Source organism: Dermacentor variabilis, chromosome 2 (genome assembly GCF_050947875.1).
Source record: "Dermacentor variabilis isolate Ectoservices chromosome 2, ASM5094787v1, whole genome shotgun sequence".
Taxonomy (NCBI): domain Eukaryota; kingdom Metazoa; phylum Arthropoda; class Arachnida; order Ixodida; family Ixodidae; genus Dermacentor; species Dermacentor variabilis.
Window position 1 is genome coordinate 31,108,636 of NC_134569.1, and position 25,487 is coordinate 31,134,122.

The 25,487-nt window shown below is 45.7% G+C and overlaps 1 protein-coding gene across 1 annotated transcript; it reads left to right on the forward strand.

The window, feature by feature from the left end:
* ND-18 (NADH:ubiquinone oxidoreductase subunit 18) lies at positions 1–24,356 on the forward strand. Its single transcript, XM_075680122.1, has 5 exons — positions 1–209; positions 453–603; positions 3,048–3,223; positions 24,005–24,078; positions 24,173–24,356. Exons 1-5 carry the CDS (start codon positions 145–147, stop codon positions 24,274–24,276), a joined length of 570 nt encoding a protein of 189 aa, XP_075536237.1. The 5' UTR covers positions 1–144; the 3' UTR covers positions 24,277–24,356.
* The last annotated feature ends 1,131 nt before the right edge of the window (positions 24,357–25,487 follow it).

Consider the following 25,487-nt stretch of genomic DNA (forward strand, 5'->3'; position numbering starts at 1 on the left):
ATTTTCGCGCACACAGAGAGGAAAAAACGTTGGCTGGACTATGGCACCCCATAACACATAACACGATCAAGCCAATCCGTTCCCTATCCACACACTTTCTGCAAATTTTGGTTTCTGGAGAAGTTGTACCGCTCCAAGATCAGTATGCTTTCCGCTCGAATTTTTTCTACTAGGTTCTCTCATTTATGGTTGAGTAACTCTGCGAAAAGGTAGGAGGACGAATGCTTTTCACCTTGTGTACCAAAGCATGTTTTATGTTTATCTACGCTAAGAAAGTGACCCAAGTTGTGGCTGCAGGTTTTGAAGGTTATTCAGTCTTCCGTGGTCACATTGTTGTAAATGTAATGTTTTTAACCAAGTTACTGTGGCAAAACGCTGAAGGTCTATTTTTTTTTTTACTAGCTGAGGTGGTTTAGTTTTTCAAAACCTTTCCCGTCTTTCCGGGTTTGAAGCGTGACTCGGACCCTTGGTTCCCGGCTGGCGTCATCCGATTCAACTCAAGTCGTCGACTATGTGCCAGAAGACGCCGACTCTGCTCTGAAGGATCCTGATGAAGCTAAAAAAGAGAAGCAGCTTGCTGAAGTTATCACTATTGATACACCAGTAAGTTGTGCTTTGCAGATGTTCCAAAATGTGGCATAATTACAGCGGGAACCCAATTGACTAAGCGATATCTGTATGAGGGAGGCTGACAGCTTCTTTTTGAAATCTGACAGCGTCTTTTTGAAATCGTCGAACTGCACAAACAGTGATGCCACTCGCAGCTATATCTTATTTGGTAACGTGCTTCACCTTGGAAGTCTAGCCTGAACAAGTTTTTTTTTTTTACTGAATATGACGGCCAATACGACAAGCACCATGTCGCTTTGTTTCTTGCGTGTTTTTGCGATAAGTATTGCTTGCAAAAATACAAACTGAATGAAAACAAAATAAAGTGCCGATACGTCGAGAACAAGCTTTTCACGATTGAAATTTAGTACACATTTAATTTATTTAAGAACACCAATGGGTAATTCCACAGCCCATTCATCAAGCATTGTTTCCATAGCGCTAGCACAGGTATGTGTGGGGCTCAAAAACAGGACAGTGTGCATCCACTTGGCCAGCACCTCCTCTAGAGGAGGCACTGACTTAGCTTGTGACCCAAGCTGGTCATGCCACTTGACGTGAAAGGTGCCATCGGTAGGCTGCAGAGAATATAGAAGCAGAATTTGTGCTTGGACTCGTAAGCGAAAGGTCAGAAGAAAAAAGTAGAATGACTCAGTCTTACAGCGTCGGACAACATAACAGTTACTACAAACATGAACAGCTTAAGGAATTAGGAACGACTCTGCTTGCAATGATTCATTTGTTCGCTCTAAATATGGATGCCCTACGAGCATAGAGGAGGCACTGGCCCTACAGAGCACTTGCAATGCGAATTGTGTGCTGGTTCAGGGAAAACCAGAAAATTGGCAAATGGCGTGCTGATGTGTATGTTGAACCTGCAGCCGGCATTGTGAAGGAAAAACCGGCTGTGCCGGTGGAAAACTGGCCTGGTGGCACCCTATGCATATCTACACATATTCTGTTACTCTGAAAAAATAAATAAATAAAAGCAAAAGAAGGAGCGACTGTAGTAGCCCATCTTAGTTTAATTCATGGGCATGTGTAATCTACTATGTGTAATCTACTGTAATCTGAAATATCACAATCATATTGCTCACATAAAAAAGAAAATAGCTTATGGTATACGCATCTTAATTAAAGCACGCCCTTACTTCACACGTACCACGTTGCTCTCACTTTACCACTCTTTTGTCCACTCTCACATTACTTATGGGATCATATGTTGGGGAAACACCTATAATACTCATATTAAGTCTTTACAAACAATTCAGAACCGAGCCATCAGAATAATTACATATAGTTCATGGTTTTCTAATGCCACTTCCCTACTACACGAGAATAACATCCTTACTATTTCCGGGCTCACTACATACAACCTAGGTATTTTTTTCTACAGACTTCTACATAATGAGCTACCGTCGATCACATTTTCACCATCTAACCTGACAACTAATAGTACCACCAGATTCGCGTTAAATAACAATTTTCTTTTACCACGAATCCGCACTAACTACGGCAAACAAACCGTGGAATTCACTTCCATATCTGTATGGAACACTCTTCCTCTCATTATGAAAAATAGAAGATCTTTACACCAATTCAAAAGGGAACTCAAAATGCATTTATTATTGACAAACTAATCAGAAAATTTACTGTAACCGTTTTTTTTTTTCGTTCTTTCTCGCTTTTTTTTTGCCTTTTTTGATTGTTTTTGTTCTTGTAAATAAACTACTGGTATATTTTTCACATGCAATTTTTTATGTTACTGTGAGATAAGCTAAACCTTGTTATTATTTGTAATGAATTCTGTATTTTTCTCTGTTAACGTTCATTTCCTGTTGCTTGTATAATACCTTATTATATGCTACTATTGCTTTGCGATGTCAATTATCATAACTATTCTTGTACAGGAGGTCCCGATACAGTCTTTGACTATAGGACCTCCTCCTGCATACTAAATACATGTAATTTGACCCAAATTCTAACAATAAATTCTGATTCTGATTCTGATGTGATCCTAAAAAACATTTTCTTACTGTCGTGCATCGTGGAACTGAGTTAACATACACATAAAGTGCCATATGTGCATATACAGCTGTTCTTATGTTGGCTATAGCATCATGAATTGCGCAGTTAATAGGAAAAACTAAACTGTATGTACAGCTTGGGATGTTGTCATCTAAGGGCTTTAATTGAGGTTGTTTGTGCTAGTGTTGAAGTCAGACACTTGTGAAAGCTTTAATTGCTGTTTCATCTTGCAAAACGGTTTACATGTTGCATTCAGTTCAGCTTCACAGTGGGTGTTCATCTCGTACATGGTAATTTGTGCATCAAGCACATGTTTACTTTATTATGCTCTAATCAGTTAAGAACTTGGTGCGGATGAATGAAAAAGTGAAGGGAGAAGTTATTGTTCTCTTTTCCCTCTGCTTTTGTAGATGGACATCTCGTGCCTTACCGGCGTACCTGAAGAGCACATAAAAACACGACGTGTACGCATCTTCATCCCTGCCCGCAATGCCATGCAGTCTGGAACCTACAACACACATAAATGGAAGATGGAGTTTGACATGCGTGAACGTTGGGAGAACCCACTCATGGGCTGGTCCTCCACGTGAGTCACGAGTTTGGTGTTTGCTTGTTTAGCTGTTATTTTACTTAATGGTGCTCAGTTCAACTGGTCACTTAGCAGTCATGGTAAATGGAAGCTGGCTGAATCCACATTATCAAATTTAAGCAGCAAATGGAACTGTTGTAATGAATTGCGAGCAGAGTGGTAACAGGGTCGTCAATTGCTTCCACGCGCAAAGTGTACAAACCATGTCTGACTGATCGCAGACTGCCTTGATTTAGCTTAAAGGGACACTAAAGTGAAAAATGATTTCTTCTGCATTAGTAAATTACCATCCTACAACACCAGAAACACCACTCTTATAACGATAAGATGTTTGGTAAGCCAGAAAAAGCGCAAGAATGAAATACGGGTGGCAACGCCTACTTAAGTTCCCGCACCTGGGGGCTGTGACGTATTGGACTTTGATGGCATCTTTTAGGGCCTACGAATTATATATAGTGGTACAGATTGACTACATTGTGTTCTAAAGGAACCAAGTATTAAACATGCCAAGTTTTGGGAACCTTTATTCAGCCAACGCGGCCCAAATGCGAAAACATACTTTGGAATCCTTTACGTCATGCTGACGTACCGGCGCAAAATTAAAATACTGATACTTGGACCTTCATTTTCTCATCTAATAAACTATTTTTTTTAAATGACTGCCTACAGGGTTCTCAAGCAATGCTTCGTTAGTCTAAACTGATTTATTGTTTCGCTTTAGTGTCCCTTTAAAGGAAGCATAACATTCCTGACTTGCTAGCGTCTGGGTCTGAAGTGTTCCTGGTAAGCTAAGGGGCCTGTTCCGCTATTTCTTTCTTCTCATTAGCTCTGGTATAAGCACTGTCCAAACCTGTAGAAAGGTTGAAGGCACCTAGCCGCTGTCAAGGTCGCCTGTTTTATGCATGGCTCAGAACTATATTATTCTTGTGGCCCGTGTCGCCACTCTTAGTATTTGCCTGGGAGCGAAAGTTTCGGTATATATGCAAATGACAGCCAGAAAATGGCTGCAAAAAGATGGCTAGAGGCAGGCAGATGCGACAATAAGCTAATGGGTTTATATCCGCATATGCGCGACTCTGGGTTTTCCGGTAAGTGCTGAAGCCTTTTTCCCTTTTCTTACTTTTCACGCACATTTTAAGTGCTGTTCGAATTCGCCGAAAATGGCCGCATGCATACACGAGATTTCGGAACCACGATGTTAGGACCATTGAGAAATGACACTATATTGTACTACCTACCACGATCGGCAAAACTCACCAATGGCAGATAACTCAAGGAACCTTTTAGGCATGTAAGGCCCTCTGGGCTGGACTTCTCCGCGATAAGGCAGTCTTGCCACCTACAGGGTTATCTGACTGAGCTATGTCAATGGCTCGGTTGCCATATTCAGACATTCGGATCCTTGTACGACAATTTCCTTTTTTAATTTGAGGGTGGTAAGCTAGAATTTCACCTCCTCCAATGCACTACATCTCCAGGCTTGGAGTGGCGCTTGACACCGGCAGAAGATGCTGAGAGCGAGTGGGGCTATACTAGTCCAGGTACAACCAATTTGCGAAGACCCACTAAGCTTCAACAAGAGACACTCCCTCACCAGAACAGGAATTGGCCTCCCTGGTGCAGTATTCGGCCACATCCTCCCTGATGACATCTTCAATTAACCAATGGCCCTCAGTCCCCAGCAGCTGTGGAGCACCTGGCCAAGGCGGCGGTCAGACCTGTAATGCTGCAGAGGGTGCTAAGAATTTCTGGACCCGGACAAGCCGCCTATGGAAACTCGCCCTGGCAACCTTTAACACCCGAACTCTGTCGAGTGAGGCTAGCTTAGCAGGACTTTGAGGAACTATCAGGCATTGTTTGGGATATCATTGGCTTATACAGTGCTGACTAATGGCTAAGTCCTCTATATAGAGGTCTTCCACATAAGAAGCAATGCGGGGTAGGATTACCAATCCTAAAGACATAGCGGGCAACATTGACAAATTCTACAGCATTAATGAGAGGGTAGCAGTAGTTGTAATCAAACTTAATAAGAGGTATAGATTAAAGGTAGTACAAGCCTAAGCTCCAGCATCCAGTCATGATGATGGTGAAGCAGATCAGTTTTATGAAGATGTTGAGTTAGGGATGAGAAAAATGCAAACTCAGTGTACTGTAGTAATGGGCGACTTCAATGCAAAAGTGGAGAAAAAGCAGGCTGGTGAACAAGCAGTTGGCAACTATGGCGTCGATTCTAGGAATGCTAGACAAGAGATGCTGGTAGAATTCACGGAAAGGAATAAGCTGCGAATGATGAACACCTTCTTCAGTTAGCGTAGCAACAGAAAGTGGACCTAGAAAAGCCCTAATGGTGGGACAAGAAATGAAATAGATTTCATACTTTCTGCCAATCCCAGCATAGTGCAGGGTGTAGAAGTGATATGTAGGGTAAAGTGCAGTGCTCATAGGTTAGCGAGGGCTAGGATTCACCTCAATTTAAGCAGAGAAAGAGTAAAATTGGTTAGAAATAAACAGGCCAACCTAGATGCAGTAAGGGTAGAAGCAGACCAATGCAGGCTGCTACTTGCAAACAAATATGCAGCCTTAGAACTGCAAGATGATGATGATGACATAGAGGTAATGAAACCATAACGAGGCTGGCTTCAGAGGCAGCAATTGAAGTGGGAGGTACAGCACCAAGGCAACCAGTACATAAGCTCTCCCAAGCAACGAAGGACCTAATAAAGAAACGACAAAGAATGAAAGTGTCGAACTCAAGAGATAAGATAGAATACGCGGAACCGTCAAATCTAATCAACAAGGTGAAATTAAATGATATTCGAAACTATAACGTGAGAAAGACTGAAGAAGCCGTAAAAAATGGACGCAGCCTGAAATCAGTGAAACGGAAACTTGGCACAGGACAAACCAACATGTATGCACTGAAAGATTAGCAGGGTAATATCATCAGCAATCTTGAAGGTATAGTAAAAGCAGTGGAAGAATTCTATGCTGACCTGCGCAGTACCCAGAGGAGCCACTATGATACCTTCATTCAAAGCATTAATGAACAGGTTGCAGAGACTCCTTCTATAACTAGCGATGAGGTTAGAAGGGTCTTGCAAGATGTGAGATGGGGAAAAGTGGCAGAAGATGGAATAACAGTTGATTTAATCAAAGATGCAGGGGACATAATGCTTGAAAAACTGACGCCCCTTTATATTAACTGTCTATGGACTTCAAGGGTCCCAGAGAACTGGAAAAATTCAAACATTATACTAATCCACAAAAAGAGAGACGTTAAAGAATTCAAAATTATAGGCCCATTAGCTTACTCCTAGTATTATATAAAATATTCACCAAGGTAATATCCAATAGAATAAGGGCAACACTGGACTTTAGTCAACCAAGAGAAGAGGTTGGCTTCAGGAAAGGATACTCACAATGGATCACATCCATGTCATTAATCAGGTAATCAAGAAATCTGCAAAGTACAATCATCCTTTCTATATGGCTTTCATAGATTACGAAAAGGCATTTTGTTGCAACTTCATGTGCGTTTTCGAAGTGCGCACACCTTTTATCGCCTCACCTAGCGATCCTTCTGAGTTCAGACTATCACTACTAACACGTGCTCCTTCCTATCTTCCTGCCACTCGGCTACCTATAAATACGCTCTACACCTTTGAATAAACGTTCATTTTCTACTGACTACGCTGATGCTTCACTGGTCTGGCGTTACTGTGAGCACGCCATGACTATGCTACAGTGGCGACGAAGATGGACATCGCTTATGCAGTGAAAGTCGACGTTGAACCGGAACCCACACAGAACCGAGAAACCAAGGCCATCATGGCTCACCTACTTTCGGACTTCGAAGAAGGCAAAGATAAGTGGAAGCCGTACCCTATTAAAGTAGAAGCATACTTTGAAGCGAATGTGATTGAAGACTCGACTAAGAAAAGAACATTGCTTGTTGCTGCGGTAAATACGCGTGCAATCCAAGTGCTAGCAGGGAAGGCGGCTCCGCGCAAGCCAAATGCGTTGACGTATGAAGAAGCCATTGAAGTTTTGAGTGAGCACTACAGTCCTAAGAGATACGAAATCACCGAAAGCTACAAGTTCTTCAGTCGTTGTCAAGCAGAGGGCGAACCGATTAATGAATTCCTGGAAGACATTCGCCGAATAGCTGACAATTGCAATTTTGGAAGTGTTTTGGATCGCATGCTACGAGATCGCATTGTCTGTGGTATACGGTCAGGTGCCCTGCAGAAGCAGCTACTGGCAAAGCGGAAATTAACGCTACAAGACGCTGAAGCGATGGCCCTTGCAGCTGAGGCTGCGGATAGTGATGTAAAACAGATGATCGGACCGGCAACGACACCTGTGTTAAAAGTACAGGCGTATCAGAAAGAAACTCTGGTGGATGAGAGGATGGTTGCCACAAGTCAAGAATGCGCAAGGTGCGGTAGTAGAAAACATAATGACGCATGTTGCCCCTGGTCTCACACTCGCTGTTACCACTGTGGACGACGGGGTCACCTTGCAAGGAAATGTCGAAGTCGCGGGGCTAGAGAACAAGGCACGGCAAGGACGGCACAAACTAACACCCTCTTTGGGACGGAAGCCTTGGCAGACGAGGAACACGAAGCCACCCACATTTGGACTTTGGTATCACAACGAAAAAGCTGTCTGGAACCGCCGATTCGTCGGACGTTTGCTTGGTGCGGTGTGCAGCTGAGCATGGAAGTCAATACCGGGTCGCCCGTATGTGTCATCCCGCGTCAACTGTATTATAAGCACCATGAGCAATGGCCGAAACTGAAACCGTCCAGTCTCAATTTATCCTGCTACACAGGACGCCTTCCAGTACTTGGGGAGCTTGCGCTCCAGGTTTGTCATAAAGGGGTGACAGTGAAGTGTGTGCTGACCATGTTGGACTGTGCGGGACCAAGCCTCTGCGGTCGCGATTTAATCCAGCAGCTGAACAGCACAGGTGCTCCGGTGGTTCGTTTTGTAGAGGACTCAGCGGCAACAAATGAATCAAGCGAATCCAGCGTAAACAACATATTTAATGACCACCACGACATGTTCTCCGAGGAACTGGGGCTAATCAAGGGCCCTCCAGACAGTCAGCGCATGAAGGAAGGTGCTGTACCCAAGTTCTGTAAGGCCATACCCATTCCATACGCACTACGCGAGTGAGCGTCACTCGAACTAGACCGTTTAGTTTCTCTGGGAGTGCTGTCGCCGGTGGCACACTCTGACTGGGCAACGCCCATAGTCATAGTGCTTAAGAAAGACGGCGCAGTAAGAATTTGCGGCGATTTCAACGCCACAGTAAATCCAGCGTGTGCAACTGAGCAATACCCATTGCCAATCATTGAGGATGTGTTTGCCCAGTTACACAATGGGGACTATTTCAGCACTCTGGATTTACGGGATGCATACAATCAAGTGGTGCTAGACGATAACGCGAGGAAAGTTTGCGTCATTAATATGCCAAAAAGGCTATTTTGCTACAATCGACTTTCTTTCGGTATAGCCTCTGCGCCCGCGATATTCCAAAGAAAAATGGATGAGGTATTGGCTGGCCTTCTAGGAGCACAGGCTTATCTTGACGATGTGCTCATTTCCGAAAAAGCGAGTGACGGCGGCGAAAGGCTGAAAAACGTCTTAGAGCGTTTCCGAGAGCGCGGTGTAAAGCTAAGGTTCGATAAATGCAACTTTCGCAGCCCAGTAGTAACTTATCTAGGCCATCGGATCGATCGTGATGGGCTTCATCCGACAGGAAAAAACCTTGACGCTATCATGCAGGCACCGAGCCCCTGTAATGTCAGCAAGCTAAGTTCGTTTTTGGGTATGATTACTTTTTACACGAGGTTTCTTGTGAACGTGTCTACCACACTTGGTCCATTGTATCAACTGCTTGAAAAGAACGCACGTTGGCAATGGAAACAGCCTCAAGAGCTCGCGTTTGATCTTGCCAAGCAAAGCCTTAAAACAGCCAAGGTTCTTGTTCATTTCGACCCTTCGAAGGAACTTAAACTTGAATGTGACGTGTCTCCGTACGGTGTGGGAGCTGTCTTGTTTCACACCACCGGTAACGTTCACAGGCCCATCAGTTTCCATTCACGAACATTAACGCAGGCGGAGCGCAACTATTCGCAGCTGGAGCGAGAGTCACTAGCACTGGTATTCAGCGTCACGAAATTCCGTGACTACCTTCTAGGTCGGGAATTTACCTTGGTGACTGACCACCAGCCATTGTTGGGCCTGCTGAGAGCGGACAAGCAGACGCCCACAATGGCTGCCGCACGGATACAACGCTGGGCACTCCACCTGGGGGCCTACCGCTACCGGCTACAGTACGCACCAGGACGACAGATGCTGAACGCTGACGCTCTGAGCCGACTTCCGCAGCGATCTCCAGAATCTGACGACGACGTTGAGCCGCCCGAATATGTGCTGTCGCTAAACCAGCTGAACAATGGCGCCATAACAACGCGTGAGCTGAAGGCATTAACGTCTTTTGACCGTGTCCTGGTCGAGGTCAAACGGTACATATTACATGGGTGGCCCAGAAACGCAAACGGAATGGCCCGGGACGTACTGCCGTTTTTTTACCGTAAGCTCGAACTATCCGTAACACATGAACTGGTGTACTGGGATAATAGGGTCATAATACCGACCGAAGCTAGGGAGCGAGTGCTGCATCTTCTACATGAAACGCACCAGGGTTCACCGGCAATGAAATCTGTCGTGCGTTCTTTGTTCTGGTGGCAAGGCCTTGACAAAAATATTGAAGACGTGTCTGCTCAGTGCCAGTACTGTGTACAAAATCTGCCGATGCCAACTGCAGCTCCCGTCTTCAACTGGCCTGAAACAGGCGAAACGTGGTCCCGTATTCACATTGACTACGCTGGTCCGATCTGCGGAAAAATGATACTCGTAGTAGTCGACGCACACACCAAATGGCTCGAAGCAATACCTTTGTCGCATGCCTCAATGGAGACTACCATTAACCGTCTGCGTGGCATTTTCAGCCGGTTTGGAATACCACGCACGATCGTTTCTGACAACGGGACCCCGTTTGCCAGTGAAGACTTCGCGTTGTTCGTGGCAAACAACAACATTGTGCACCTACGATGCGCTCCATACCATCCCCAGTCTAATGGTGCGGCAGAAAGGGCAGTGCGAACTATAAAAGATGGCCTTCGAAAAATGAGGAAAGGAAAACTGGAAGAGAACCTAGTACGGTTGCTTTTTAATTACCGGTGGACTCCGCGAAAATCGGGTAAATCCCCAGCATAGCTGCTTTTGGGCTATCAAATACGCTCACGCTTGGACACATGCTTTCCTCCAGCACTTCCAGGACCAAAAGAGAACCAAGATGACTGGTTGCCGCTACCTGGAAGTGATGTGTATGCCTGCAATTACGGTGCGGGGAGCAAGTGGACACCCGGCCATGTGAAGGCGACGTCTGGAGCGAGAATGGTGACCGTGGAAACATCAGACGGAGTCGTAAAGCGGCACGTAGGCCAGATCCGCCCGCGACAAAAAGCACCAGGCGATAAACCGACAGTAACTACAACCACCATATATCGCACTGAGCCAGAGCAAGCAACACAACTACAGCCTCCAGAAACGATGAACCCAGATGAAGGCATAACTGCTCGGCGCATTCCAAATGGCACCCGTTCTCCAGATTTTGCGGCACCAGATATTCCAGTGGCCCCGTTGAATACAGGTGTCGCCCAACAAACTCTGAGACGTTCAACGAGAGAACGCAAGCCAGTGCAACACTTTCATTTCTGAGGAGGAAGGAATGTTGCAACTTCACATGTGTTTTCGAAGTGCACGCACCTTTTATCGCCTCATCTAGCGATCCTTCTGAGTTCAGACTATCACTACTAACACGAGCTCCTTCCTATCTTCCTGCCACTCGGCTACCTATAAATACGCTCTACACCTTTGAATAAACGTTCATTTTGTTCTACTGACTACGCTGATGCTTCACTGGTCTGGCGTTACTGCGAGCACGCCATGACTATGCTACACATTTGTTTCAGTAGAAATACCAGCAGTCATAGAGGCATTACATAATCAAGGAGTACAGGGCGCTATAACGTAAAGCTATTCCAAACTTCTATTCCAATTCTGCAATCAGCCCTCCGCGAATGGCCAGAAACATTTTGGGCCACCCCCACTTCGCCTGTCAGTCACGCGATGTCATGCAAACCGCGATAGCTCCCCATTCGATATGACGTGTACATTCCGATTATGCATGAGTAGATTGGACAAAAGAAAAATAGTTATTTCTCATTCGACGCCTTTTCGCCATTAGCCATTGGCTATTGGTCAAAAGTTTTCAGGCTGCACCCACTTCACCTGCCTGTCACGTGACGTCACAAAAGTGACGTGTATGCATTGAAGATACATTAATATGCCAAACAAAACAGAATTTTTCTCTGAGTAGCCGCAGGCTGCCCCGTTCCGAAAGGAATAAAAGAGGGCTGCCACCGATTGCTCAGGCACTGGCTACTCGCACGTGCCGGAGAGCATGGGCTTATTTTCGTACAGTAAAACATTTTGTGTGGCCGTGTAACGTTTTCGAGCACTTTCGGCACGTTTGTGACCTCGCTCAGCCAAGTTTTCTTTGCTGAGGATCCCTTTTAGCGGCATTCTTAACCTTCCATTGCATGCTGCCGCAATTTTCGACCAGCCACCCCAAGCTAAGTAAGGGAAAACGGACCAGTTGCAGACGCCGGCACTGCCCTCTTCATCCAGTTATCGATTTTCAGTGCACTTGCTCAGCCCCATCGATTCGCCTCTCCACTTGAGCGTGCTCCTCGCTCCTTTCCAGCCATTTAGATAAAACAAGCCGCACAGTGTAGGCAATGCCATTCGTTTTTAAAGCAAATGAAAGTGAGCTCCTATAAACAAGGAGAGCGTTTGATTGGTCTGTCTTGACAACCTTGTGGGTCACTACCCGATTCTTTCGTTGGCGGTTATGCAAATTCGATGTCAGGAGATTGGAATAAAAATATTGGAATAGTTTTACGTTGTAGGGCCCCAGGCCGCTTACATAAATACCTTTGAAAATATCTGCAGAGATTCCACAGCTACCTTAATTCTCCAAAAGTAGAAAGATACCTATAAAGGAAGGGGTCAGACAAGGTGACACAATCTCTCCAATGCTATTCACTGCATTCTTTGAAGAAGTATCAAGCTATTAAACTGGGAAAGCTTAGGAGTAAGGATCAGTGGCGAATATCTCAGCAACCTTTGGCTTGCAAATGACATTGTCCTGTCCTGTGTAACTCGTCTCCAGCAACACTGGAGACGAGTTACAACGAATGATTGAGGACCTTAACAGAGAGAGTGTAAGAGCAGGATCGAAGATTAATATGCAGAAGACAAATGACGAATAGCCGGGCAACGGAATAAGAGTCCAGGATCGCCACTCAGCCTCTAGAGTCTGTGAAGGGGTATGTTTACCTAGGCCACTTACTCACAGGGAACCGTGATCATGAGAAGGAAATTTACAGAAGAATAAAAATGGGCTAGAGCACATACGGCAGACATTGTCAGCTCCTGACTGAAAGCTTACCACTATCATTGAAAAGGAAGGTGTGCAATCAGTGCATTTTAGCAGTGCTGACATATGGGCAGAAATTTGGAGACTGGCAAAGAAGCTTGAGAACAAGTTAAGGACGCGCAGAGATAGATGGAATGAAGAATGCTAGACGTAACATTAAGAGGCAGAAAGAGGGCGGTTTGGATCAGAGAGCAAATGGGTATAGCCGATATTCTAATTGACATTAAGAGAAAAAAACGGTGCTGACCAGGTCATGTAATGCGTAGGTTAGATATCCGATGGACCATTAGGGTTACAGAATGGGTGCCAAGAGAAGGGAGGCGCAGTTGAGGACGGCAGAAAACTAGGTGGGGCGATGAAGATAGGGAATTCGTGGACACTACTTGGAGTCGGTTGGTGCAGGACAGCGGCAATTGGAGATCGCAAGCAGAGGCCTTTGTCCTGCAGTGGACATAAAATAAGCTGATGATGATGATGAATGAATGAGGAGAACCCCTGTTCGGAACCTAACACCAAGTTCCGAAGGTCCACCTCTCCTAAGGACTCCAGTGCACTGTTTCAGTTGGCGCCTGCTCGGCCTGAGCCTGGACTTCCTTCCTGTTGCAACTACCACCAGCATGGCTACATCCGCAGCGCTTCTTCCTCCTTCACAAACGATGACTAGCCTTTCCGAGATGACTCTTGAACACCCTCTCGTCCCCGAAATATTCTACGGCCATGCTTTTGAAGATATCGAGGACTGGCTTGACCAGTACGAATGTGTCGCTCTGGTAAATCTCTGGAACGACCAACAAAAGCTTGCCCATGCTGATTTCGCGCAAGAAAACAGCATTCGTACATGGTACGTGAACAGGGAAGCGAGCTTCCAAATGTGGAGCAATTTTCGTTGTCAGCTCCTTGATACATTCTCGAGCACGGACCGGCGCAATAACACGCAACAACTTATTGAGGCTCAGGTACAGAAACCCAACAAAACCGTTGCCATGTATGCAGCAGATATTGCCCGTCTATTTCATCGAGCTGACCTCGATATGATTGAGGCAAAGAAAGCGCGTCATCTGATGCGGGGAGTTAAGGAACCACTCTTTGCCGGTCTTGTATGAAACCCACCAACAACGGTCGATGAATTAATCAAGGAAGCGACTGTCATCGAGCGGGCGCTTCAGCAACGTTGCCCCCACTTCAACCGCCAGCGCAACAACATGCCAATCAGCTCCGCAGCTCAGATTATTCACCTCACTTTTTTATGGGACATGATTCGAAACATCCTGCTCGAAGAGCTGCAAGCTCTCTGCATTCCTCCTACAGAGTTGCCAGTCGTTTCTGTTGCCAAAGTCGTGCACTAGGAGTTGCTGCAAGCCTTCTCGTCACCAGTCCCATGTCCAGCAACATGTCCGCCGACCTATGCTGACATGGTTCGACGTCCTTCTCCTTCGCTGCCAATAAGGCCATTTCAGCCACGGTCCGTTCCCGTGCTGTGGTGGCAACGGGAGTCTGTGAGTAGACCTCCAGATTGCTGTACTGACTTGTGGCGCGCGGCCAACCGTTGACCACTCTGTTTCCATTGCAGTGAACCAGGTCACATTGCCGGTTACTGCCCCCATCCTGATGCTGGAGCCGGCTGCTTTTCGCCTGCCGCTTCTCTGCACTTCGACGACCATCGCGCCCCGAACCCTGCCATGCAGCTTGACCACGTTGCTGGCAGTCCCCATCACCTGTGCGTTACACTGCCCCCAAACCACTAGACTTTCACCTCTGGCGTCAGCAGGGGTGGTCGCTTCCCTAGTCTGCTCTGGGGAAACTAACAGCAGCGACCTCCAGGGGGAAGGTTGCCTTGTATCGAGACGCCACAAATACCCCCCACGCTCCCTACGAAGACGATATGACGATGACGAATGCTAACACCGACCAAGACGACATGACGATGACGAATACTCACACCGACAAAGACGACATGACGACGACGAATACTCACGCTGACGACGTTGCCCCTGCCAATCTCAGCATTCTGGTGGATGGACATCACGTCACTGCACTTGTTGACACTGACACAGACTTCTCGATTATGCGGCAAGAGCTGGCCGACCGCATTAGGAAAGTGAAGACACCGTGGACAGGGCCCCACATAAGAAGTGCCGGGGCTCAGCTAATGATACCAACGGGAACATGCACCGCCTGAATTCACATTGGTGATTCCAACTTCGTTGCGACTTTCGTCATTCTTCCTGACTGCTGCAAAGACCTCATCTTGGGTATGGATTTTCTGCGAGATCACGGCGCAGTCATAAAAATTCCGGAACATATGGTGACGTTTTCTGCCAGCCCATATGGTGACATGATGAATGATGGGAAATGCGAGTGTTTGCGAATCGTTGACGATGTTACCCTTCAGCCGCGATCCTGCCACCTTGTCTCTATATCATCAAGAAGCCCTACCACGGGGATGTGATCGCATAGCAAATTGTTGCACTATTGCTCACGCAAAGCGTTTCCATTGCTAGAGGCATACTCGACATGGCTCATGGGCATGCGGAAGTCCTTTTCACGAACTTGAGCAACGAATGCCGTCACATCCAGAAAGGTACTGCAATTGCGTACTGCGACGACATCACCCAAACGAGAGATTGTTCTACTCTACAAGAAAACGATTGTGCTGCTCTTGCCACCTTTGTCTGTCGACGTTAGCTCCACCCTGTCACCTTCGGAGTGGCAGTGCCTATTGGAGCTGATGCACCAGTTTGAAGATTGCTTTTCGACTACATCAAAGGTCAAGCAAACACAACTGACCAAGCACCGTATCATCACGAATGATACTACGCGGCTGATTCGACAAAATCCCTACCGTGTAGCTCCAAAGGAACATGAAGAGATTCACAAATAAGTGAAGAAGATGCTCGAGGATGGTGCGATACAGCCTTCGAAAATTTCTTGGGTGTCACCTGTGGTATTAGTCCAGAAGAAAGACGGCAGTTTGCGATTCTGCATCGATTACTGCAAATTAAACCAGGTCACAAAGAAAGACGTCACAAAATGGGTGTTGGCAGATCGAGATTGTGAAAAAACTGCCTTTGTGACCCCCGACGGTCTTTACAAATTTAAGGTCCTTCCTTTCGGTTTGTGCTTAGCGCCTGCCACTTTTTAGCATCTAATGGACACCATACTATCAGGTTTGAAGTGGCAAACATGCTTGGTTTATCTAGACGATGTCACAGTGTTCTCAGCTACCTTTGAGGAGCACCTAAGCCAGTTACTCACTATTCTCCAAGCCATACGCTTGGCTGGACCGACGTTAAAGGCCGAGAAATGTCATTTTGGTTTCAGTGAACTGTGCTCCCTCAACCACATCGTCAGTCACGAGGGTGTGCGACCTGATCCAGGCAAAATAGATACTGTGGCCTTCTTCACACAATCCGACAAGAAGGCAGTGAGGCATTTCTTGGGGCTGTGCGCCTATTAACGACGCTTTATTGCAAACTTTTCATGTATTTTTGTTCCATTAACACGCCTGACATGTGACAATGTTCCCTTTCTGTGTGGGAAAATGAGCAAGTAGCATTTAGCGAGCTACGCCATTGCCTGCAAATGCCTCCCGTTCTTGCGCACTTCGACCAGCGTGCTCCTACAGCACTTCACACTGACGCGAGCAATGTTAGTCTGGGTGCCGTACTGGTGCAGTGGCAAGACGGTTCTGAAAAACTAATCGCCTACGTTAGCTGGTCTCTCTCTCTCTCTCGTATGGGAGAAAACTACTCGACTACCGAGAAGGAATGCCTCACCGTAGTGTGGGCGGTTATCAAATTTCGCCTGTATTTGTACGGCCGTTCATTCAAGGTTGTCAGCGATCATCATTCTCTTTGTTGGCTGACTAACCTGAAACATCCATCTGGCCCGCCGGAGTCTTAGGCTTCAGGAGTTCAACATGACCATAATTTACAAATCAGGGAAAAAGCACACCGACGCCGACTGCCTCTTGCGGTCACCCGTCGAGTCCGCAGGTACCAATGACATGGACGTGGACGCTGCATTTTTGGGTGTCGTCGACGCCGTCACCATTTCACAGGAGAAGCGCCATGACCCAGAGTTGCTCCCACTAATTAATTTGAAGGCCGAAAAAGACGTTCCGCGACTTTATACCAGAGGACTGCCATCGTTTTGTGTCCGGAACAATGTTCTCAATAAGAAGAACTTTTCTGCCAGTGGCAGCACATACCTGCTTGTTGTACTGGCATCACTTCGAGAAGAAATACTAAAAGCATGCCATAATGAAACCACCTCAGGTCATCTAGGCTACATGAGAACATTGTCCCGACTCTGACGGAAATAATACTGGCCGAAGCTACCTGCTGCTGTAAAGCATCACGTGCAAACATGTGCGGACTGCCAAAGACGTAAAGCACTTCCCGGCAAGCCTGCAGTTCTCTTACATCTGGTCGTGTTACCAGGTCAGCCATTCGCCCAAGTTGGAATGGATTTTCTGGGCCCATTTCCAACTTCTACAGCTGGCAACAGATGGATCATTGTTGTAACCAATTACCTGACGCGCTACCTGGAGACGAAAGCTACACAGCGAGGCACAACAGCCGAAGCAGCTCATTTTTTCATTGAAATCATCGTCCTTAGGCACGGCGCCCCAAAAGTAGTCATCACAGACAGGGGAACTGCCTTCACTGCCTTCACTTCTTGACTCGCTTCTCAGACACGGTGGTACAAGCCATTGGAAAACTACTGCTTATCATCCCCAGATGAACGGACTAACCAAGTGTCTTAATAAGACCCTCACAGAAATGATATGCATGTATGTCGACGTAGAACATACGAACTGGGATCAGATTTTGCCTTGTGTAACATTCGCCTACAATACCAATCGACAGGAAACTACTGGAATGGCACCGTTCAGCTTGGTCCACGATCGCGAAGCCACAACAACGCTGGATGCCATGCTGCTGCACAAGTTTGACCACCTACCTACCGACGTTGACAAATTTACTCAGCACGCCAAAGAAGCCAGACAGCTTGCTCGTGTACGTATCTGCATTCATCAAGACCAAGATGTGAAACGGTACAATCTTCGACACAGGTCCATTTTCTACACTCCCGGCGACAAAATATGGGTCTGGATACCCATACACTTCGTGGACTCTCCGAAAAGCTCCCAAGACGGTACTTTGGGCCGTACAGAGTGACCCGCCACCTGAGCGACGTGAATTACGAGATTGTTCCAGACAGTGACAATAGCTCCAGTCGCCGCAAGCACTTACCCGAAGTGGTGCATATGGTACGGATGAAGGCATGCCTGTCGACCTAACTTTTGCTTTTCTTTTGTTGTTCTCGTTTTCTTTTTGTGTGTGTGGTTGTGTGACTCTGTCCCGTTGTCCCGATTGAATTGCGCATCGGGATGATGCTTCCTTCGGAGGGATGCAAATGCCATGCCAGTACTCCATGAAGAAGAGGACAATGCGATTAGGCCTGAGCGCTTTGTCAAGGCGTAGTGAAGAAGTCGCACTTGCACTCGGTATTAAAAAGGTGGCCCGCCGCTGTGCCTCCTGAATAGCACTCTACGACCCCTGTTTTTGACGTTGTTACAATATCATAAGAAGCCAACAAACAAAGACATCAGGGATTGATGACAGCTAAAAATCATCTTTGTAAAAAATTCCATTGAAACTTGGTCGCTCATTTCAAGCTTTTGAACTTAACTTCTGAAGAGCGGTAATGAAGTCATAATGGTAGACATTTGAATCTTGTGTGGGGATGCGCGACTCTCGCGCGTCCCCAGATATCTTGTTTTCCCCCACCTCCTGCAATCCCGCTTCGCCGCGTGGCCTGCGTGACGCCCGCTGCGGTCGATGTGGTTGAAGCGCAGCGCGAGAGATGGCGCGAGTGTTGCGCTGCTACCGGTGGGGTTACTTGGGTGCGGGAGCAGAAGGCGCTCTCTCTTGGGTTCGAGATCGTCAAGCGGTACGGACATGCCGTGCCGCGCGTGCGCCGACCCATGCTTCTGCGAGACTGTCTCGCGTGGCCGCCTTGGACTGCGCCACCGTTCGCGTGACAGTACGTGCGAACGACCAGGTGTTGGGATCCAGCATGGGGCGAACATATTCGCTCGCTATCCGGTCGCGGTGAGTCGGACTTCTAGATTTGTCGCGCGCCCATCGGCATGTTTTGTGGATATCAACTCGGCTAGCAGGCATTGATCTAGGAAAGGTGCAATAAATGCCCTTGTGATTGTTTGCACTACTGTGTACTGTCGTTCCTTTGTCCCAAGAGTACGGAGGAGAACCCCACACTTGTTACAACAATGTTGCATTTGACATGGAAATATCTTCAATATATTCTATATGTGCTTTAAGCATATATTCACGACATGCTGATACTGGTGATAAAATTAATATTTATTTCATTAGATCTGTGTTCTTCATATTATTGAAGCTCAACTGCAACTGTGTAACATGAGGTAACTTGCATCTTGTCCTGCTGGTGTGTCATGGATTAGCAGGCAGTTATATAGCAAATTTTATTACCTGTGTACCTTGGTACTTGTTCTACAGGATAGGATAAGCCCATTTTGTGAAAAATATTAAAATTTCAAGCTAGAGAGAGAGAGAAAAGGATGCATGGAAAGGCAGGGAGGTTAGCCAGAGGCAGTTCCAATTGGCTACCCTGCACAGGGGGAATGGTGAAGGGGGATAAAAAGAGAAAGTGAGTGGAAGGGGGAGATAGAGAGAAATAGAGAAGAGCACGAACAAGCCACATGCACTACAGATCGGTAGGGGGTGGCATTCTTAATGTCTACCGTGAAGCCCCATAGATCGCAGGAACCTTAATAACGCGAGTAAGGCCTTCAGTGCAGATGTTCTGTGGGAGTACTGACCTAAAGCTTTGAGTTCTGATAGTGGACGATTGTCCAACTGGTCCAGTACTCTGCACAGCACTTGTCTCTGGGCGCTATATCGCGGGCAGACACAGATAATATGTGTGAGCGTCTCGTCGATGTTGCATGTGGGACACGTGGGGCCGTTGGCCATTCCAATAAGGAAAGCATATGAGTTCGAAATGCAATGCTAGTAAGCTTGAACATGGCAGGCACTTCTAAAATGGTTTCTTGATGACTCAACCTGGTTGAAATAGGTTGTCCAAAATAATAAAGGTGTTAATGAAGTGATTGCCGGCTGCCAACATGTCTTCAGCTGTACATCTAGATGATTATTGCATAAGTGCAGGTAAAGTTAGAAAAATTTACCTTTAAAAGGGACTCACTACGCTCAAGAAATGACACTGTATTTGACTGTATTAGCTGCTCTGAGTTGTGACCGAGCTCCACTGGGCCAGCACAGTATTTTCTAAGTGTGTGTCAGTATTTTCTCGACTTCTAGGGTGATCACATAAGGTCCCGCATTTTTTATGAGATCACATTAGAACCAAGAAGAGCTAGCTGTTGGGGAAGCTGAAGTGGCAAGTCACCATTTCTTAACAATGCAAGGTACACTTGAATGTTATAGAGATTGTAAAGGAAAACATTATATCAAGTTAGTGCAGCAGACTGCAGTTTAGGAGGTATCAAGTAAGTCAGTTTTGCCAAGAAAATGGGTTTGATGTGCAAGAAAACACTGCAGGGGTGGAACATGGGATACATAGTATCAGAGTGATCAAACTGTACTCTGTGATGTCACACAGTGCAGCACATTGTCACGGCTGGCAGAAGCTTTTGTAATAATTCAACAGAAGAATGAAAGTCAAACTGGCAGTCTTTGCAGGCTTTTCCTGCAGTAAATGATCCCACATATGCAAAAAATTCTGTTCTTTTATTCATAAGCAAAAGGTACTACAATTGCAATATGCACTTCCAGTGATCAGTTGCTCGTATGTGTACAGGCATAGGACAGTGCAGCAGTACAGGGAACAATATGAGCAATAACAATGAAGCTAATTAGAATAAACCATATTTGTGAGTAAATGGTGCCAATGAATACCGATAGTGTTACAATATGTACATGCATGATAGTTTGCCTGGCTCTTGTAAGTCTGGCTCTTATAATCCCCCGATACAGATAGGCTATGTAGTGGGTGAACTGATGCCACCTGATCTCTTCTGGTATCTCAGTGTGTAGCAGCAAGTGAGCACACCATATTTATGATGACCATTTCTGTTTACTCCAGACAGTCATGCAATTCATTGTACTCTAAATGCACCTTGAAACTCACTTTAAGTAGGTGTATGCATTATACAGTAGTCCCTGCATTTGTGGAACCCTCTGTGCCTGTGCAAGACAATTTGCCACTTCATTAAGCACACAGGGTTCGTACACTTCCTTGAAATCCTTAAAATCCTTGAATTTGAAAAAAAAAAAAGAGATTAAAGGGCCCTTAAACTCCCTGAAAATAAATTTGCTCCTTGAATTCTTTGAAACGGGCTGGGGATGACTTCGAACATTCAGAGTAACAAATTCACATTGGGGCTATGCCACGAATACTGTTCTATCAAAAAAAGATATTAGATATTTTCTTTTCAGCATCAATAAACGATAGAGTGTGGCGTGTCCACAGCGCCCAAATGCACCGAAGTATTCAGGGCACTATCAGCTACACCATGTGCAGACGTAAGAAAAGTTGCCAATTACCGTTCCTTCATTCAGAATGTAATTGGTCAATTACAAAACTACTAAAAGATGTAATTGATTACTAGTAATTAATTAAATTTGTGAAGGTGATTCTTTCGGGTAGTGCCCCTTCTTAATTACCAACCTACAGAAGCACAACGAGGCCCTCTTTAATTGTCTTTTCTATGGTGTGAGCCCTATAGGTTTCCACATCATTGTTGGGACTGGCATTGCTGTTTATGTCCATAGAAACACCATTTGCTTTGCATGTAGCTGTCAGATTTACCTCTTCCAAGTCTGCCAATCCGGGCCTCTTGCTAAGTAGCAGGATAAGCGAGAGCAGCAGAAGTTTAGTTTAAGCAGGTCATGAAAATTCAGGCCAATTTACTATAGGGTACAGCAGCTGCTGCTAGGGGTACCGCTGCCAAAAAGAAGGCTACGAATGCCAGTGTCATTGGCTTGCTTTGCTGTTTTAGAATAGTTTAGAAGGCCCAGTCACACTAGGCCGACATGGCACCAGTTTTGGTCTGCCGACTTCCTGCTACAGCTTTGTTGTGCTGACAGCAATGTCGGCAGGAAGGGAGCTGTCAGCAGACAAGTCAGACAATTTTGTTGCCACACTTGTGACGACACAATGGCCCCCTGTGCTGACGTGGCCATTGTAGAAATTTTGCCACAAGTTTATACACTTGCTGTTCACCTTTTTGTTTTACGCCTTCTGAGAAAAACATTTTGCGTATTCGTGGCAAGGAATAGTTGGAGCGTGTGCAACTTTCCACATTTGAATACCGATTTATCCAAGATATACTTGTTCACACTGGCGCGTACAGCCACAGTTGGTTGTTTGCTTCAAGCACCGTGCAAACCGTGCAGCGCGGACATGAAATAATGATGAAATATTGCAAGACATGCTGATTTGTGAATATGAGCATTGTTGCATCACACTAACTGGGACGAGCTACATGGTATGAGTGACCGGCAGCTTCAGGGGTTCCATTGAAACAGCGGCTGGGAGACTGAGGGCTGTTTTTGATAGCTGGTTTTTGCTTTTTTTTTTTAGAACACTTCATCATGCATGCAGTGTGCTCGATGAAGGATTGTTAAAGGAAACTCTATGGCAATTAAGTGCTCAGTTAGAGAGCGCACAGCTTTCTTTAAAAATGCGTCAGTTAAGAATATCGCATCTTCCTCTATAGGGCGTGGACAATACATAGAGAGCTACCACTACATGTAATTGCATTTTGTTCATCAAAGCATGGCGAATGTGGTCGGCAACCTTCAATCGACAACAGTGACATATCGATGTTGGCCCGGTGTGGTGTCGCCACTTCCCACCTGTGTGCGCACCATGCAACACTTCAAATCACTATATGGTCAGAGCTGAACTACAAAGGCCGTTTCCTTCGTCCTAATTACTTATCAATTAGTTAAGGTCCATCAGTAGGGGGTGCACCAACTCATCTGCTGAGCTAGGCCCAACATTTTCCAAACGGCGTCAACGCAACCTCAAACTTAGGTTGAATGACTGACAAGAGCTGACAATTGTTCATTTCAACTTCAGAAGCATGTTTCAGCTAACTTTAAGCACTAATAAATAGAGGGAGACCCATCTAACGTTATCTCAGCTGTTGAAAAAAAAGTAAACAAAAAAGGAAACATGGCCTACTGATCAAAAGACCATGTAAATTTCATAATCTTATCTTGCACCATGTTTTTCTTTTCCTCCTTCTTATCTTTTTTTTTTTCAAAAGCCTGGCTAACTTAAGCTGGGTTCGATGGGGGCGAAATGCGAAAACACCCGTGTGCTTAGATTTAGGTGCACGTTAAAGAACCCCAGGTGGTCAAAATTTCCGGAGTCCTCCACTACGGCGTGCCTCATAATCAGAAAGTGGTTTTGGCACGTAAAACCCCAAATATTATTATTATTAACTTAAGCTGGGACACTTGGTATGCACACAAGGACAGGTGCTGCAGCAATCACGTTGCCTGTGTGATGCTTTCTCTAAACAGATGATTTCACGAAGGTTGGCAGCTCATTTAATTCATACTTGCTAAGCCAGAATGACACTGTTGCACAAAACAGGTCCTTGGCATTGTTTTTCAAGCTCCGTAGGACCACTCAAGCTTCTCTGCACATGCGAAAAGGCAGAAAAAGCGCTTGAAGCCACTACAAAAGTCACACTAACAGACTGGTAAGCTGCTGCGCCGCTTGCTGAGTGCTTGTTGCTGAACCGGTAGCGTCACTGCTGGCAAAGTATGAAGCTCTCCCATAGTGTGATGGTAAAAGAGTATCTAAGGACCCTGGCTTAACTGAACCAGCAGTTCAGGTTTAATGGATTTTTTTTTTGCACTGGGTTTTTCACAAACCAACCAAATTTTTACGCGCTGTTTTTCATATCTGAATATGCATTTACTGAGTCAGAGCTTTAAATAAGCTGCTTATATAAAATTTCTCTCAAATTTGACTATTTTTGGGTGCAATGGGTACACATTTTTGGGTTCACTACAATGTTTTTTTTTAAAAGGGCTTGTTTCCATGGAACACATTTATCTCGGGGAAGTGCTAAATATTATCGTTCTTTTTTAAATCTTTGGCTGTAGGGGTGATCCCTTGTCCAACATGAACTTGGATTTTACAACCAAGGAGGCTGCCATGGCATTTTGTGAGAAGAATGGTGAGTGTCTTTCATCATTCCCAGTGGTATAATGTCTTGTTTTATTAATCTAATGACACTGGCAACATTAAATTGAGTGTTTTTTCATATACAGGTTGGGACTACTATGTTGACGAGCCTGCACCAAAGAGACCACCACGACAGAACTATGGTGATAACTTCTCCTGGAACAAGAGAACGAGGGTGTCCACAAAATAATCCGATGCCAGACAGAAGGTTTTAAAAATATGTGGTTAGCAAGATAGACGTGTAACAAATAAAACTGCCTCAACTCCGTTGGTCTGTTTTTACAGTGTCCATTCTTTAACATCGGAGAGGAATGTTAAGCTGTAATAGTAAATTACACTTCTGCAATAGTGAAGAGGTCACTCATATCATGAAAGGAAGCCTTGTAAGCCATAGAAGATGCAAAGGTGAAAGACTTTTCCCAATGCCACCATGAAGCTCCCATACCAGCTCTCTGTGACATCATGAGCTTGACGGTGCCCACTTTTGTCTAGTTAATTGCTCATGGAGCAGTCATGGAGGCATTGCGGAATCAGGGTGTAGAGGAGCCGTATGTAAAAATACTGAAAGATATCTATAGCGACTCCACAGCCACCGTAGTCCTCCATAAAGAAAGCAAGAAAATCCCAATAAAGAAAGGCGTCTGGCAGGGAGATACGATCTCTCCAATGCTATTCACAGCGTGTTTACAGGAGGTATTCAGAGACCTGGATTGGGAAGAATTGGGGATAAGAGTTAATGGAGAATACCTTAATAACTTGCGACTCGCTGATGATATTGCCTTGCTTAGTAACTCAGGGGACCAACTGCAATGCATGCTCACTGACCTGGAGAGGCAAAGCCGAAGGGTGGGTCTAAAAGTTAATCTGCAAAAAACTAAAGTAATGTTTAACAGTCTCGGAAGAGAACAGCAGTTTACGATAGGTAGTGAGGCACTGGGAGTGGTAAGGGAATACATCTACTTAGAACAAGTAGTGACTGCGGATCCCGATCATGAGACTGAAATATGCAGAAGAATAAGAATGGGCTGGGGTGCATTTGGCAGGCATTCTCAGATCATGAACAGCAGGTTGCCATTATCCCTCGAGAGAAAAGTTTATAACAGCTGTGTCTTACCAGTACTCACGTACGGGGCAGAAACCTGGAGGCTTACGAAAAGGATTCTACTTAAATTGAGGACGACTCAACGGGCTATGGAAAGAAGAATGATAGGTGTAACCTTAAGGGATAAGAAAAGAGCAGATTGGGTGAGAGGACAAACCCGAGTTAATGATATCTTAGTTGAAATCAAGAAAAAGAAATGGGCATGGGCAGGACACGTTATGAGGAGGGAAGATAACCGGTGGTCATAAGAGTTACGGAATGGATTCCAAGGGAAGGGAAGCGTAGCAGAGGGCGGCAGA

What these genes read in the sequence shown, in the direction of transcription:
- ND-18 (XM_075680122.1), top strand. Translation starts at nt 145, where the DNA reads ATGCTTTCCGCTCGAATTTTTTCTACTAGGTTCTCTCATTTATGGTTG. An exon ending in TTGAGTAACTCTGCGAAAAG is followed by an intron (nt 210 to 452) that starts GTAGGAGGACGA and finishes CCGGGTTTGAAG; the next exon opens with CGTGACTCGGACCCTTGGTT. An exon ending in GGCATTTTGTGAGAAGAATG is followed by an intron (nt 24,079 to 24,172) that starts GTGAGTGTCTTT and finishes TTTCATATACAG; the next exon opens with GTTGGGACTACTATGTTGAC.